The sequence below is a fragment of the Quercus suber genome, unplaced genomic scaffold (genome assembly GCF_002906115.3).
Source record: "Quercus suber isolate HL8 unplaced genomic scaffold, Cork oak 2.0 scaffold_201, whole genome shotgun sequence".
In the NCBI taxonomy this organism is placed as follows: Eukaryota; Viridiplantae; Streptophyta; class Magnoliopsida; order Fagales; family Fagaceae; genus Quercus; species Quercus suber.
The window spans coordinates 539,164-555,621 of record NW_027069659.1 but is presented as its reverse complement, the minus strand read 5'-3'; the positions used below and the strand labels follow the sequence as shown (position 1 = coordinate 555,621).

Sequence of the window (16,458 nt, the reverse complement as noted above, 5' to 3'; positions counted from 1 at the left end):
ATAAAAGAATTCAAATATCCCATGCATGCAAACAAACATCCATCCACCCAGAGACAAAGGCGCACATACACAGAGATTTATAGTAAGACTATTTGTTTCACACTTAACTACAAATCATAAAACAATTTCTCTCTGCTTAAACAATCTGCTTGAGTTCATATAAACATTGAAATTAACAATTTTTTTTTTTTTTCATTTGTTCCTTTTCTACATCGACTGACCGATGGTAATTGCTAATTCTAGATCCACATAGTTACTGTGCCATGAAATAGAGTATACAGCAATACAAATCAATGATAGGAATTCAATTTGGCCCAAGCAACAGAATTGGCAGGTGAAAATCATAATTAATTTGACAAACCAGCTAAAAAAGTCACCATCCTTCACCATGTTGTTGCAGAGCATTAACACATTCATCATGTTCTTGCTGAGCATCATAAACATTACATGCAATAAGTCCTGGCACATATATCAACCTAACCTTGCTTCTCTTTGTAGTACCTAGATGAAAGGCCAAAAGCAGATGAGAAAAATTGTGTATATACTCACTAGTCAGAAAAAGAGCATGCTGCAATAAGCAGGTCTATAGACTCTATACACATTTTAAACCAAGATAGAAAACATTCTATTGTGTTCTACATATATAACCTATGCTTATAAAAGTTTATATAATCAAATATGCTGTATCACACAAAATTTGGGGATGAAGTAAACACACAAAATTTTAATGTGAACTCTAAAGGCCCATTTACAGCTCAGAAGCCCCTCGTAAAGAAGAAGGAAAATGTCACCCAACAAAGAGATGTTAGAAATTTTAAGTGGCATGATGTGTAACGCAGTAGATATGCCCTTTTTCACTTCTACCTTCTAATCTAGACCAGCTTTACATTTTTGAATACGACTCAGGAGCTCAAGCCAGAAGAACAAAACCCAATTTATGGCCGAATAGTAACTCAAACATAAGCGCACACACTTCAAGCAGAATTCAGAGCGATCAAACGCTGATCCCCTTACCTATTTAGCTACTTTTACAGATCTAGGCATGTTGTTCAATGTTATTAGAAACTATGCTAATAGCCATCATGCCATGCATTTCTTGTTCAGGTTGAATTGACATAGATTAAATATATCAGTAGACCAAGAGGAATGTGGTAAATTATGTCAGAGAACACTATCCAGTTTCACAATGAAGGCCCCCAGCAAGCTATCATCATTTTTTAAATACATGTGGATGTACTCCAGCACGTGCCAAACTTTACCACGCTAAAAGTTGATCTTTCTTTCTTTCTTCCTTTTTTTGATAAGTAAGAATGATATATATACAAAAGGCTACTCTATGCAAGAAAGCACAGAGCAAACCAGAAAATTACAAGAAGAGAAAAAAGAAAACAGAGAAAATACATAATAGAAAACCTAACAACAGTTTAATTACAAAGAGAAAAAGAGCTAAGAAAAGAAGGGTGAGAATCACTAGTCGTGAGTCCCCAAGCCCGAGACCAATTAAAGAGAATTCCACTAAAAGAAGCAAGCATTTGATCACCGGAACTATCCAAATCCTTAAAAGTCCGTCGATTCCGTTCCTTCCAAAGACACCATAATATGTACAACGGAACTAAATTCCAAATCTGAGATGAATGCTTTCCCAACCAATTCCACCAGCCAAAAAAAAAAATCTAGAATCGATCTAGGTATGACCCATAACACTCCAAAAGTTATAAAAACAAAGTTCCATAACCAATAAGCCATCTTGCAATGAAGGAGTCAGTGCTATTTTTGGACATCCAGTCGCCTCTCCTGGCTCCAACAATGTGCTATGTTTGACCCAATTTTGTTTTGAACCAACCAAAAACACCCTATCCCAACTCATCCCAATCTTTAACCATAAGAATTGGCAAATTACAAAAATAATGATAAGAGACCCATGCAGAAAGGCGAAAAAGGAGCATATCCATGAGTCCTTGAGTAAAAATATAAGAATCAAACAATTGTTATGGCACGTTCTTTTTCACAGTTCCATTTTTCTGGGGGTAGACTCTCAAATATTGATGATCTGGACCATTACACTCATTTTTTATAATTGTTACAACAAGTGAGCAATGGGGGAGTCGAAACTAGTTCTCCTCATAACTCATAAGGGAGACCAGGTATCTACAAGGCTCTTAGCTGAAACACTACACTCCTTAATCCACATAACATGCGATATGATGACCATTGAACAAGAGGATCAAGACTTCATTTTTCTTATAATTTTTCATGAATATCTAACTTTGGTAACTACAGTTGTTTGCCTCGAAAATATCACCCAAGGCATTCCTACGATGGAAAGGTGGCATCTAGGAACACCATCTTCATAACTTGGAAGCTGGAACTAGAATGAGATACAAAACAGAATGAAAAGTGTCTAGAGAGGTTGTGAATATCTTTCTGGGTGGATAATATAAAGTTCTGGGCAACCGTAATCTCTTATGTATTAAAGGCAACCCTAAGCACATCATATGGCCCTTAGCAGCATTAAAAATCTCAAGGATAAATGTAGGTATACTGAATAATTTTGCAAGGAATTTTGAGACTCATTCATTCTTTAAAGTGACATAACTACAAAAAATCGTTGGAAACTAGAACTTGTATGCAACTAATGGTAGTTAGTATGGAAATTCAACGATCTAATGGGTAGTCTAGTTGAGAAAGTAGCAAGGAACTTTCACTTTATAATTTCTCAGCATCTGAATGCATTTGCAAAGCATTCTTGAACTACAACACATCTTACAAGCATTCATCATCTCCCAAATTAAGCATATATATGTATAGGTTACATTAAGCAAACTGCAGTGGCGAACACATGCAAGTTCGAATCTATTGGGACATCAAGGCTACTCCATGTTGAGATGAACAAGATAAGCCCAGGTATAAATTTGGGAAGAGAAAGAAAAGGAAGATAAATGAGGAAGAGGAGGGGCAGGGGGTGTTTCAAGAGGATGACATCAGCTTTGTTTAGAAAGAAATGCATTATGAGTGTGGAAAACATTTTATCAAGGGATTCTAGGGAAACCCCAGTGGTTCCAACACCTTTTGTGGTATCTAGAAATTGAGGTACGAACCCCACCAATCCCCTCCCCCTATTTTACCTATCAAAAAGAAAAAACATTTTGTCAACTTTAAACAGATTTTCTTGTTTAAATTTGTTATACTATGCCTGTAATCACTGTGACATAAAACCTCTGGGTCCTAACCAGGCCTTCTGCCAAGTCTTTTACAGCTTTACTTATGTAACTGCAAACAAATATATTTGAAAAGGAAATTAGTTGTCTTTACCTCCTCGGCAAATTTTATTAAAATGGTTGTTCGAGGCCTTTGCTGACCTTCCATGGGCACAAAATGAGCTGTTACAACAGCTGGAAAACCAGCACTATCCAAAACACCCTTCAAAGATAAAGAAAAAGCCCATTAGAGCCTCCAACATCTAGACTGTCAATTAATAGGAACAAAGGCAATGAAGCACTTACTCTTACTATTCCAGCAACAAATGCCCCACAGTTAAATGTCCCCATGTCTTTTGGAATTGAAATAAATCTACAACACAAATTGGTGTATTAGCTGGAAAATATTGTAAAAATCTACATTTTCAGCTAGTTGTAATATTAGCAATATAAAGTACAAGAGCAAGGAAATTTCTTACCTATTCACAAGGAGCTCCTTTTCGCTGATCATGTATTCATCTTCATGTTCAGTGCCTTTCTCAAGTGAGTCAGCCACCTAATATGATGACAAAAGATGAGATGGTAAGATTATCACTGAATTTGAGTATTTCATGGAGTTAAAAGTTTTCTAGTCCAGACACAACAGAAATACACACCAGCATGAAGAATTTCTGGTCTGAATTGTGTATTTAAAATGAAGATGGACAGATATCCAACAGAAATACACCCCTGAATTTTCAGCTAAATCAATGACTAAGCAAAGCCCATATTTATATAGATTTGTGCAATATCATCATTTATATCATTCATGAAGTCTAACCAGTAACCTTCACTGTCTAAATGTTCCACAGTCTTGAAGTAAATTGTTCAACATTGAGTGCACCAGATCCTCAAGCAATATAATTGGAATTGACCCGCAAACACAAGTAATGCTTATTTTTTTTAATGAATAAGAAATAATGATGATAAGTTGATAACAACAAGAACAACATCCATAAATATGCCATCATACTAGTGAAAACTGACTAGGAACAAAAATAATAACAGTGATTATCTAGTGTAGTTCTGAATTCTCACAAGCATCATCCACAATTACTATAAAGGCTAAAAAAAGCTAACACAAATACTTGATATACATAATTTTATAATCATGTGCAACTTTTCCCCCTTATTGTGGTAGCAAGATTAAAACCAAAAACCTACTTACCAAAGAAGACAAGTGTTAGAATTACATATGCTAGGACGAACTAAAAGATAAAATAATTCATCAAAAAAAAAAAAGATAAAATAAAATAATCCTCACATTAGATAGAGAATTTGTCTAACTCATTGTTTGTACTACATAACCACATTTCACAGTAAATATACCACATATACTATCCCTACAATAAGGAACCTCATTAATACCAGCACTTTTGTTTTATAAGTAAAAAAATCTTATTAGAAGAGGTGGGGCCTTGTGATGGCAGGTGCCTTCCAAAACATTGACAGGTCACAGGTTCAAACCTAGGAATCAGCCTCTCCAAAAAAAAAAGGGTTAAGGCTGCCTACCAATCAACTTTCCTAGACCCCGCAAAAGTGGGAACTTAGAGAATTAAATGCAAAATATATATATATATATATTATTAGAAAAGAAAAAAAGAGATGCTACGTCTACAATAATTTTACAATATTTTTACAACAAATCACAGGTGGTTAGTTGTTATTGGTTCAAATTTGAAACTAACACTAAGATTACTTTTTTGCCCCAACAATAACAACCAGTAATAACCTGCCACTTAGAATTTGTTATAAAAATGTTGTAAACATATCATTTCTCAAAAGAAAATAAAATAACACGTATATAGATGTGAACAGGCACTTTCCAAAGTATACAAATCACAAAGAAAGGAAATCAAAAATCTACAAAAGATATTGAAGGAATGCCTCCTAGTACATGCATTCAGTCAAACAAAGACCACAGGATATGCTCAATGATGACAAAAGTAGGACACCCAACTCCATAAAAAATCCTCTTATTTATTTCATACCGCAGAGTCTAACAAATAGAGACACAGCAACCACAGCTTAGCTTCTCTAAGGCACTGAAACCATTCTTGGATGGGAAATCAATAAAATCTACAAGAGAAATTGAACAGATGTCTCCTAATGCACGCATTCAATCAAACAAAGACTGCAAAATATGCTCTTTGAGAACAAAATTAGGACACTCAACTCCAGCTCTGTTTCAACTGGCTAGACCAATGGAGCTCTGGATTGAGGATGTTAAAGATAGGCACCTCTCACTTCATTTTCAATCATTCTTAAAGGAGAAGGGAGTGTCATTGGAGCTATAAGTATTCATGGGCTGGGTTTTTGTTTGACCTACCACTTGAACTAAGCACATCATGTTCAAAAAAAACAATGACCAATGTTGGACCTGCAATGTCCAAGTTATCAACTAAATAGAATCTTCAAGTTATCAATCTGACAGTTTAGTCAGTTTGGCGAGTCAACAACAAAGACGAGGAAATTGATGGCAAGGGAGGGAGAGAAGGGGTTGGCCACTGGCAAATCCCAGCCTCCCACAACAAGATCTCGACATCCCACAACAGATTCTGGCCTCCCTCAGACACAATTGGCATCATCTTACCTAAAAATGGTGGTGTTATTAGAGAGAGTCTTAGAGATCATTCGTTTGGTTTTGTCACTTAAACCAATGACGATTGGACTTTGTCATAATGAAATAAGATTTCAACTGAAACAGCCAGCGAAATCTGTTTGGGTCAGGTTGCGTGGGTTGTTGAATAGCCCTCATTTGAGCTATAGCTCATTGGCAAAACATCTCTCTCTCTCTCTCTCTCTCTCTCTCTCTCAAGATACACCAATAACAAAACATTTCAAAAACAATTGTGCCATTTCCAAATGAATTTTCATTCTATCACTACATTAAAACAGAACTGAGAAAATAAAAACAAGTAAGCAGCCAACTTGTAAGTTTGGTGCCATGAAACATACTTCATATATCCACCACATAAAGAAACATACATTTTCAGATTTTATGACGATTAAAGGCAAAGCTTTCGAGTCAAGCAGGTAAAATGGACATAGTTTACGATAAGGCTCATATGATAATCTCGTGTGTGCGCACACACTAATAATATTAAAGTAGCAAGTAATTCAAGTAAAGAAGCACCTATCTCTAAGAAAGAAAAGGCACTTCAAATTTCCTTAACTTTAGTTCATTCAAACACTTACATAATCCAACTATCAGAACATCCACCTATCTTAATACAAGCTTGTAGCAGGACATACAGAAACTGAGTGACAAAAAAATATTTGGAAGAAAAAAAAAATCAATGTTATTGAGAAAGCATTTAAGTGCTGACAAACAAAATGCACTTACATATATCAACATTTAACCATTGAATTATGGAAAAAAATATAAACAATAACAAAAACAACAGGATTCACCTTTCCAAATAACACCTTCCATACTGTGCTGTGTACAAATGAAAGAATGCCCAACAATCGTGTTTCCCTTCTGTTTCCCTGTGGTATCAAGAAGAATATCACCATATTATTGATGCTAACCTCATCAAAGAAGACATACATATCACACATACACTAATGCATTATAAACCCCAACAATAATAGCCTACTTTGATTGATTATAAATCAATTCCAGTAAAATCAAAGTAATAAACCAATAGAAATGCATTCAGAAAGACATCAATCCAAAGAAGAACTTTCAGTTGCATGCCATACCTTATCCCTATGGCAAAGAAGTTCCAAAACTCGAGCCCCAACAGCATAGCCTGCATCCTCCAGCCTGATCCATTTGAACAAGGAAAAATTTAATGAAAATTCAATGTAAGTAACTAGTAAAAAGTTTTCTTAAGCTTCTGATCATACAATTCCTACAGTTTTCCTTTCTTCTTTACACTCTTCTTTTTCTTTTTTTATTAGCAATTTTTTCATTGAAATAGTACAAAAAGGGGTGCAACCCTAGCGCTGGGGAGGTATACAAACGAAGAGCCAACAGAGAAGAAAAAATACTAAAAATTTCTAAAAAAATCCATAGCATCGAAGAATTCAAGCAAGTTTGAAGTATAAAAGGAATTAGACGCTTATAAGTCCACTTATACATCTTCAAAAATAAAAATTTCAACTTCAACAAAGGTAAGTTCTTCTTCCCCTCAAAACAATGTGGGTTCTGTTCTCTCCATGTGCACCACAATAAGCATAACACGATAGCCTTCCTGTTATCCCGATTGAATTTATTCCCAAATTTTATAAAATTCTTCTGCTTGTGCTTGGTCGAGAAACGAACACATTTTGTTTTTCAACAATTCATCATTATCTAACCTAATCGAATTGAGGAAATCTATATTTGCAACAAAAAATAAAACAAAACACCTTAGAAACTTTCATTTTCATCAATGTTTCTCAAAAACGTGTTACAATGTAATAATGACTCCAAATCAAACACAAAATGCAAAAGTAGTACAAAATTGGGCGATTGATTATAAAAATTAAGAATGACACCTTCGTTCTAACTCGGCAATATTGTCCACCTGCGTCTGATTGTATTGCACAAGCTCCGAAAACAAAAACGCAAACGCACTCAAACTCACCTGCAACCAAACCAAAAAAAAAAAAAAACCCCAATCTATAAAAGTAAAAAATGAAAAATACAGAAAATCAAAAGTATATGTAAGAATTCCAAATTCGCTGTCTCTGCTTCGATACGTAAGTACTTTGAAAGGTTTTGAGTGAGATCTAAGAGGAAATGGGAGTTGTAGAGCAGAGAAAGCAAAAACAAAGTGAAATTCTAAATTGGCTTCATTTTCGGAATTAATTAAATAAATAAATTTAAAAAAAAAAAAAAAAAAGAGCAAAGTTGGAGAGAGAGAGAGAGACCTCTTGCTTGCCCTTGCTGAGAGGCTTGTCGAGAACGTTCGAGTACTGCTTGACCTTCCCAACTCCGATCATCGTAATCTTCTCTTTCTTTGTGTGTGTGTGTGTGTGTGTGTGTGTGAAAGAGACGACGTACAACAGATCGAGAAAAGAAGCCTGTTTAACTAGACTTGTGTAATGGTCACTCTTTGTTTTTTATTTTTTTAATGCTGCAATATATATGTTTTAAAATTTAAATTGATTTTTTTTTTTTGGGTGAATTTGAAAATTGATAACATTTTTGAAGACTAGCAATATTATGTTCTAAAAGTGGGGTCTAAAGTAAAGTATGTCATTAAAATTGAATAGTCCCAAACTCCCAAATTTGTTTATGATTTAATATAGATTCTCAATAAATTAGTACTGGTTAGGTTTTTTTTTTTTTTTTGAAAAGAAAATAGTCATGGTTAGTTAAATGTATTTTTTCCATTGTTTTATTACATTCGAAGTTAGACTTTATGTCCCATAAAAAAAAAAAAAAAAAAAAAGGAAAAAAGTTAGACTTTATGCTAATTAATAGATAGGTTATTTTTTTACTAGTTGTACTAATGTTATTCTTTGTCTTTGTCTATCTTTTTCATCCACTTAACTTGAATCAACTTATTATTTTTAACTGATAAAGTTTTTGATATCTTAGTCTAATGATAAAGAGTTATCATTAGGAGCAGAGGTCATAAATTGAAACTTTCTTAAAAAAAAAAAACTTATTATTTTTCATTGGTACATTAATCCCCCTTTTAACATAACCAAATCATCTCAAGTTTACTCTCACTCAGCTTTTCATCAATTGGAGCCGCTTATCTTCAAGCAATTCCTCGTTTTGAATCCTATATTTTTATGTATTTTCACTTGTACACTACTTCTTTACAACCAAAAACTTAATACCATAGAGCATAGATAATCTAATGGGAATCTTATAAAATCTTCCAATTCACTTAATAGGTATCTACGATCACACAATACTCTTGATGTGTTTCTCCATTTCATCCACATTGCTCTTATCGTATAATTCACATCATTTTCAATTTGTTAATCTTTATAAATTATTGATCAAAGATATCGAAAGCTCTCACTTTTTGGTGTCTCTTGACCATCAAGTCTTACTATCCTCTTCATCTACGTTTTACTTTTAGTAAACTTAGATTCCTTATATTCTGTTTCAGTCATACTTAATCAAAAGCCTTTAAATTCTAAAGTGTCTCGTTAAAATTCTAACTTTGCATTAACTCTACCTCTAACTTCATCCATTAAAATTATATCATTTGCAGTAGACATACACCAACGGATTTTCTCCTAAATCAATTTAAATTGAGTTTAATAAAATAATTAATACAATAAATAAAATATTAAAAAAAAAAAAACCAAACTCAATCTTTCTAATTCAAACATGTTGCAACATAAAAAAAAAATAAAAATAAAAAATGAAAACGAACCAGTTAGTGATGATTTCTTTTACATGGTTTACTCATGCTCAATTATTGAATCCATTTTGTTTGCTAAAATTATTGAATCCATCTAGAGAGAAAGCATAAGTTTAATTTAATACCTTATTAAAGAATCTAGTATTCTACTGATGAGATAGAAGCTAAAAATAGTATTTTATATAAAGTTTTTTTTTTTACCCCTTCCTTAGAATGTGTGAGGAGTTTTATTTTAGTAGTATAGTTTTTTTTTTTTTTTAAATAAATAAACTTGCCACAGCGTGAGGATACACTCACGAAATCGTGTTTTTGAGGTCAACTTTTACTACAAGCCATATGATTTCCAAAAAATCAGTGCAAAAAAAAAAAATATATATATATATATATATACACTCATTAATATTTTAAAGAGCAATATTATTATGGCCCGAAGTTGGAGTGTCCACTTGCCAAAACTATAATGAGCGCAATAACAAGACCACATGCATTAGGTATGGATAGGGCTTTGATTTTGAAAACCCGAATTCAACCAAGTGGTTGAACTAGGTTAACCTAAAATCAAGGGTAATTAAAGAATTCACAATAGTTTAGAAGTAATCATAACTCAAAAGTGTTCAAATCATTTTGAAAACCATAATGAAAAATAACATCTACTCATTGTTTTGACCATAACTTTTGATCTACAAATAATTTTTGAGTGAGACTTGTTTCATTGGAAAATAGACATCCTAGGTTTCAATTAGAATACGCAAATTTTGCCTAATTTGGATTTATATTGAGTGAATTTATGACCGTTTGAAGTTGGGTTATCAAAGCTATCAAGAATTAGGGTATGTGTACGCATGAATTAAGTGTGTGTGTGCACACTCGAAAAATGCATATGCACACTCATTTTCTGGGCAGTGGAACTTCATTTTTAAGGGGCCCAAAATATCATTCTTTGATGTGGGTCTGCCCCTAGACCCTTGGAAACGTCCAAAAGGCCTCTAAAAAGCCTCGAAAACCCTAATTTTAACTTATAAATACTTACTTTATGTCTCCAATAAAAACCCTAGCTAGAAAGAGTTTATTTTTTGCCTCCATTTTCCCTAAAACTCTAGTTCATCTTTTCTAAACTCCCACACAGACCTAAGCACATTTTTTTAAACATTCAAAATCCCTCTTTAGTTAGTTCTAAGGCAAAAATTAATGTTTTAATTTGATTTCTGAAAACCTTTTCAAAGCTTTTTGTTCTTGAGTTGTGATTCCTAAAAACTATTGTGTTCTTTAATTCCTTTGTTCTGTCAATCTAATATTTGTGTAATCGGCACTGAGGAGTCGGTTAAACAAACTCTAACCTCATAATCTTAAGCAAGGTGAGTGTTCTTCCCATGAACTCCTCCAGTGCTTAATATGATTCACACGAGTTCTTGATATAGTTTCTCTAGTTTTTATATTTTATTTGCTTGTTGATTTTAATTATGTTTGATACGCTTTAATTTGATTTTAGGTTGTTTATAATTTGTTTTGGTTGCTCTTGTTTTATTATTTTAGTTTTATGTAAGTTTAACATGATTATTAGTTTAACGTAGTTTACAATACTTATTGATTTGTTTCTTGATTATTTGTTTATATTGCTTCCTTTATATTAATTTAGTGTTTAGGGTTTTAACATGCTTGTTTGATTTATGATTTAATATATTTGAATGATTAAATCAATAAAAATGTGATTTTTCAATTATGTGTTAAAAGATGCATACATATCATCGAGTATGTGTGCGTATGGTTTCAACCATGCGTACGCATAGTTGAGTATGCGAACACACCCTAAATCCAAATTATGGCAAAATCTTGTTTGTATTGTTTTAATCATTTTTCACATGTTATTTGATTATGTTTGACTCTATTTAGGTTAATTATTGTGTTTAATTATTTTCCATGTTTGTTTGAGTCTTTTTTGCCATTTTTTCCTTGTGTATTTTATTTATTTTTTATCTTTTCCATTTTTAATATATTTGTTTGATTGTGTTTTATTTGTTTCATTTTATATTGTGATATGTTTTTAACTTGTTGTATGTGTTATTTTATTTAAGTGATGATGTATGTTTAGGTTAAGAATTATGGCTTTTTTAATAACTTCTTTATGTAAATATGGCCTAACAATACATAATGGAGGCCAGCTCACAAGTCAGGCAGTCTTGGGTGCCTAACACCTTTCCAAGCTATACTCAAACTCCGAACCCATAATCTGATATGTAGACTTTATGCATGTAAGTGATTGGCCTAAAGGCCCAATATGGTTCTTAGATCTAGGTGGAGACTCCATTTTTCACTCTCTGCCAGGGTCCACTCGAAGGCCGAGGTGTACTCCCTTGTGCCCACAATAAAGGATGCAAAATATGAAGAAAGATCTTAGCTAAATATGGGTGAAGCGATGCTTAATCTAAGGCCATGTTGAATTTGGATCTAGCAATGTGAGGTTGTCGTTTGTTGCAAATCAAATCAGTAGCCACGCTATTGATGTTGAGATCTTGCCAAATTGATATTGTGAGGCATTCAAACCACAGTTGGACTAGCTGGTTCAGCAAACCACTTGCAAGCTCAAATAGTTCTAGCGATGCTATTGATGTTGAGATCTTGCAAAATATAAGGGATGCATAATGTGAAGAAGGATCTTAGCTAAATATAGGCGATGCGATGCTTAATCTAAGGCCATGTTGAATGTGGATCTAAGTTGTCATTTGTTGCAACTCAAATCAGTAGCCACGCCATGAAGCTATAAGCTTAGTTATGCCGCCATGAGCCACCGTACGCCGCTACAGGCTCAAGCAACACCATATTTTTTTATGTGTGCTAATATGGTTACAAAGATTTTATTGTTTAGTCACAAGGATTGCCAAGGTGTACACACAATTTTCATAAATTCAGAATCACATGGTCACAAAATAGTGTAACAAATTATCAATTTATATTGATTTGCATATATGTAAGTATAATCCCCTGTATGACTCTTTACAATTAAAGAATATAACAAAACTTCTCTAATTCGATCTCCAAAGAACTTTACGATCCGAAGGGCTATGAAGCTTGATCTTGAATCATACTTTGATATCTCCAAGTTGGATGTGTGATTGGATGTATTTGAGTTCTGATTTGAAGTTGAGGGCCGTTGGCTTGATCTTGATTTAAATTGAAGGAAAATCTCTACTTTGATTTGAAGAAGTAGGAATGAGCTTGATTTTTGAGGGAGCAAGGGTGCTCTTTTGGATTTAGAGATGACACTCTATTTTGATAGAATGTCAATAGTGTTTTTCTCTCTAAATTTCTTCATTTTTCTCATATGAAAAGCCTTTATTTATAGGCATCTCAATTGTATTTAATTTGGAATTTTCTCTCAGCATTTATTGAGAGTTAATTATGAATTTAATTTGGTATTTTATTTAATAAGAACTTTTCATATAGGTCTTTTTTTTCTGACATTGTCATATGGCTTTCTTCATTTGATGTTGCTACTTGACTTGATTTCTTTTGTTGATTGTCCACATCATCAATTGGAAGTTAATTTGATCACAAATATTTGATCAAAAACAATCGGGCGGTTGTGAATACGTTTTTTTTTCTGACATTGTCATATGGCTTTCTTCATTTGATGTTGCTACTTGACTTGATTTCTTTTGTTGATTGTCCACATCATCAATTGGAAGTTAATTTGATCACAAATATTTGATCAAAAACAATCGGGCGGTTGTGAATACGTCATAAAATTTTGATGTCTACACGAGGCTATTTGGGAATACAACTTTTTTTTTTTGGGTAGAAATGGGAATACAACTTTGTTCCTGGTTTTTCGTCTACGTATTATGTATATTATTACTATTCTTTACATGTTTAAGTATTGTTTGTTTGTGTGGGGGGTAAAAGCCCAAAATTATGTATTGAGCCTGGGGCCCTATTTGAAGACTAGGGCGTGTTCGAAGAGGAGAAAATGATTTAGAGGGAACCCAGATGGAAAAAATATACCTGAAAATGAATGAAGAGTACAGCCCGAAGAGAGCGTCAGTAGTTCGAAGAGTGTGATCTCCTTGGATATGGAGAGTCTCAGTTAAGCAAGTACCTGGGAGGTTCAAGTGGCTTTATTGACGGTTTCAATAATAAGGATAAACTTCAGGCATGTATGGAGATGATAAGAACGAATAAATATCTAGAAGAAAAACTGCTACCACCACATTAAATGCACTGCAGCAATTTTTCTGGCCGCATTAATGTAGAGAAAACCCCTGAACAGTGCACTTTCAACCATCACCACTCATAAAGAACCAAAGAAGAAGCCTGATGGGATATATACTCAAGTAGATGCTCAAATGACTAAGAAGTATACGATCAAGATGACCCAAAAGACACTATATAATGTAAAAGATGCCCCATAAGAAAGGGGGGGAGAGAAATTGTAGAAAAAGAAGATTGTTAGAATTCAAAAACAAGATTCTAATTTATAAATTATCTCCTCGGAGGTCTATTCAGTGAGATTTTAAGAGTGTTTTTATGTTTATTTATTTTGGTATTCCATGCTAGCCGTTGTTTAATTCATATCCAGCCCATCTCTTTCACCCACTTTCTACAAATTCATTGTCTTGGGTTCACTGGGCTCATACTCCAGATCTTTTGGGGCTTGGGCTGCAAATCTTGACCCTACAGTTTGCATTATAAAAGTTACAAAAATACATTTTGAATGGTGTTTAGATGTCTTTAGATTTTTTATTTAGTTGATTTTGCTACTTTTTACAAATTTAATATATTTATTTGTATTTATCTGTAAGGACACGTTTTGCAGCCCAAACCCAAGATGTATGGAGTCTTGGCCTAGTGAGCCCAGTACAATAAATTTGTAGAGACTGGGTTGGAGAACTAGGCTCTAACGAATTTGACAACGGCTAGTTTGGATTCAAGAGATGATCAGGTAAGAACAAGGCACATAAGACTGAATGAATTCTCTATTCGAAGAGGCAAATCTTGTTATAAATGGACAAAACTGATTATAATTGTTACTTTAATTGCTACAGTATTCTTTCTCTATTTTTCTGATCCCCCTCTCATGGAGGGTCTCTTACATTATACATCTCCCTTTGGGCCATCTCAACCATATACTTGTTGATCATTTGAGCCCTTACTCAAGTGCCTATCCTATCAGACACCTTTTTTGGCTTTCTGTGAGTCGTGGTAGCCAAGACAGTACTGTTCAAGGGTCTTCTCCACATAAATGTAGCTAGAAAAGTAGCTGCAGTGTATTTAATGCGGTGGTAGCAATTTTCCTTTAGATATTTTTGGCTTCTCTTCCTTCTCGTATGTTTGTGAGGCATGTCCCTATTACATTTATGAAGGTCACTTTCATCGTTGGAATACATATCTGAGCCATATTTGTCATAGCCGAGGAGGAATTCCTCCTCGGACCGCGTTCTACACCTTTTTCCTATTTATGAGACTCTAAAATGGAATCCCTCATAACTATTTATCTCTCCTTGAACATGCCCACATCCTCAGATAAGGCCCAAGGCCCAATATATAATTTTGGGCCCTTATCCCTAAATTATCAATTATTAAAGTAATCATGATATCATCATGGTTTGACCTTCGGTTGAACCCTAATCCAACCTTAAAACCTATATCTCTACATTTTTCAATTCTTATAATGGTTTGATTTTTGAAACCATAAATATAACAACTGTCTTTTAAGAATTGACCTTAATATAGGGGAAAGCTTCGTACCTACATGAATTTCAAACGCTAACTTAGCTGATTTATTGGTAAATCAAAACACATTGACATGATATGAACATGATGTTGTCTAAATAATGCTATAAATAGTTGATCTCATCCTATGCACATAGTAAATTATTTAAAGAGTTAGGTAGCAATGGGAGGATATATTGTCAAGCATATGTTTCATGGTGTGCAACCCTTTCTCCACACATAAATGAGTTCTAAAACTTGTTTTAACAGATAGTAGACATTTTTTTGCCTAACTTAAGATGGGAGACATCACATGCTCTTTACCTAAAACCGATAATAAAATTGATTAGACATTGGGTGTCCATTCACATTTAGAACACTCTGTGATTGGTGGTAACTTTACTCATCCATCCAAACTAAAGACCTAGCTAAGGGGTTAATCTAGAATCCGATATTGACAAGTGCTTGCATGCAAACACATATGCATGGATGTATAAAAGTGTGAGTGTGTGTGTGTTTAATATGTTCTTCATTTTGCTAATCAAGTTGTTACATTAAGCCCCCACAAGTTTGGAAGCACCACTAGGCCAAAATACCATTATGTTATGATACTATAGTTTCATAGTAATTAAAAAAAGAAAATTACAATTCAACCCCAAGCAAAATTTTATGATTTTGCATTGGTCCATTACTCCAAAAATCTTAATGTGGTGGTTTCAAAATGATCGATAATAGTTGCTTCAAAATGTCATAAAAAAGATGAGTTTCACTTAGGGTTTTAGTAATCTGATCAAATTGATCCACCTAATTGCCAAAGTTTGATTAGATGGAGGGGGATGAGATGAGAGTTGAGTGAATTGGAGGAGTATGTTTTAATGAACCTTGCTTGGATGTATTTTAAGAGGGTAGAGGCAGGGGTTTGAAGGGATTTGGAGGGGTATCTTATTCTTACCCCTCCCAATCCCCCATTTTCAATTCCCCAAAATTGGAAAGATTTGGAGGGGGATGGAGTGCAAGGGATTAAAAAAAAATTGAAATGTCAATTTATATTTATTTCTTTAAAAGTAATAAAATAAGGTCATAATTGTCAAATTTTTCTCTTCTCCTCTCACCTCCCTAGTTAATTTTTAAAACATCCCAACAAAGGGGATGAATATCTATACCCCTTCCCCTGACTTCATTGTTAAAAGTTAAAA

General features: G+C 33.8%; 1 protein-coding gene across 1 annotated transcript; it reads right to left on the bottom strand.

Annotated features, from left to right (window-relative positions):
• Positions 1-76: 76 nt before the first annotated feature.
• Positions 77-8,281, bottom strand: LOC111984875 (uncharacterized). Its single transcript, XM_024016499.2, has 8 exons — positions 8,100-8,281; positions 7,725-7,813; positions 6,945-7,008; positions 6,651-6,728; positions 3,677-3,753; positions 3,504-3,570; positions 3,313-3,420; positions 77-501 (listed from the first exon to the last, which is right to left on the bottom strand). Exons 1-8 carry the CDS (start codon positions 8,169-8,171, stop codon positions 472-474), a joined length of 585 nt encoding a protein of 194 aa, XP_023872267.1. The 5' UTR covers positions 8,172-8,281; the 3' UTR covers positions 77-471.
• Between the last annotated feature and the right edge of the window lie 8,177 nt (positions 8,282-16,458).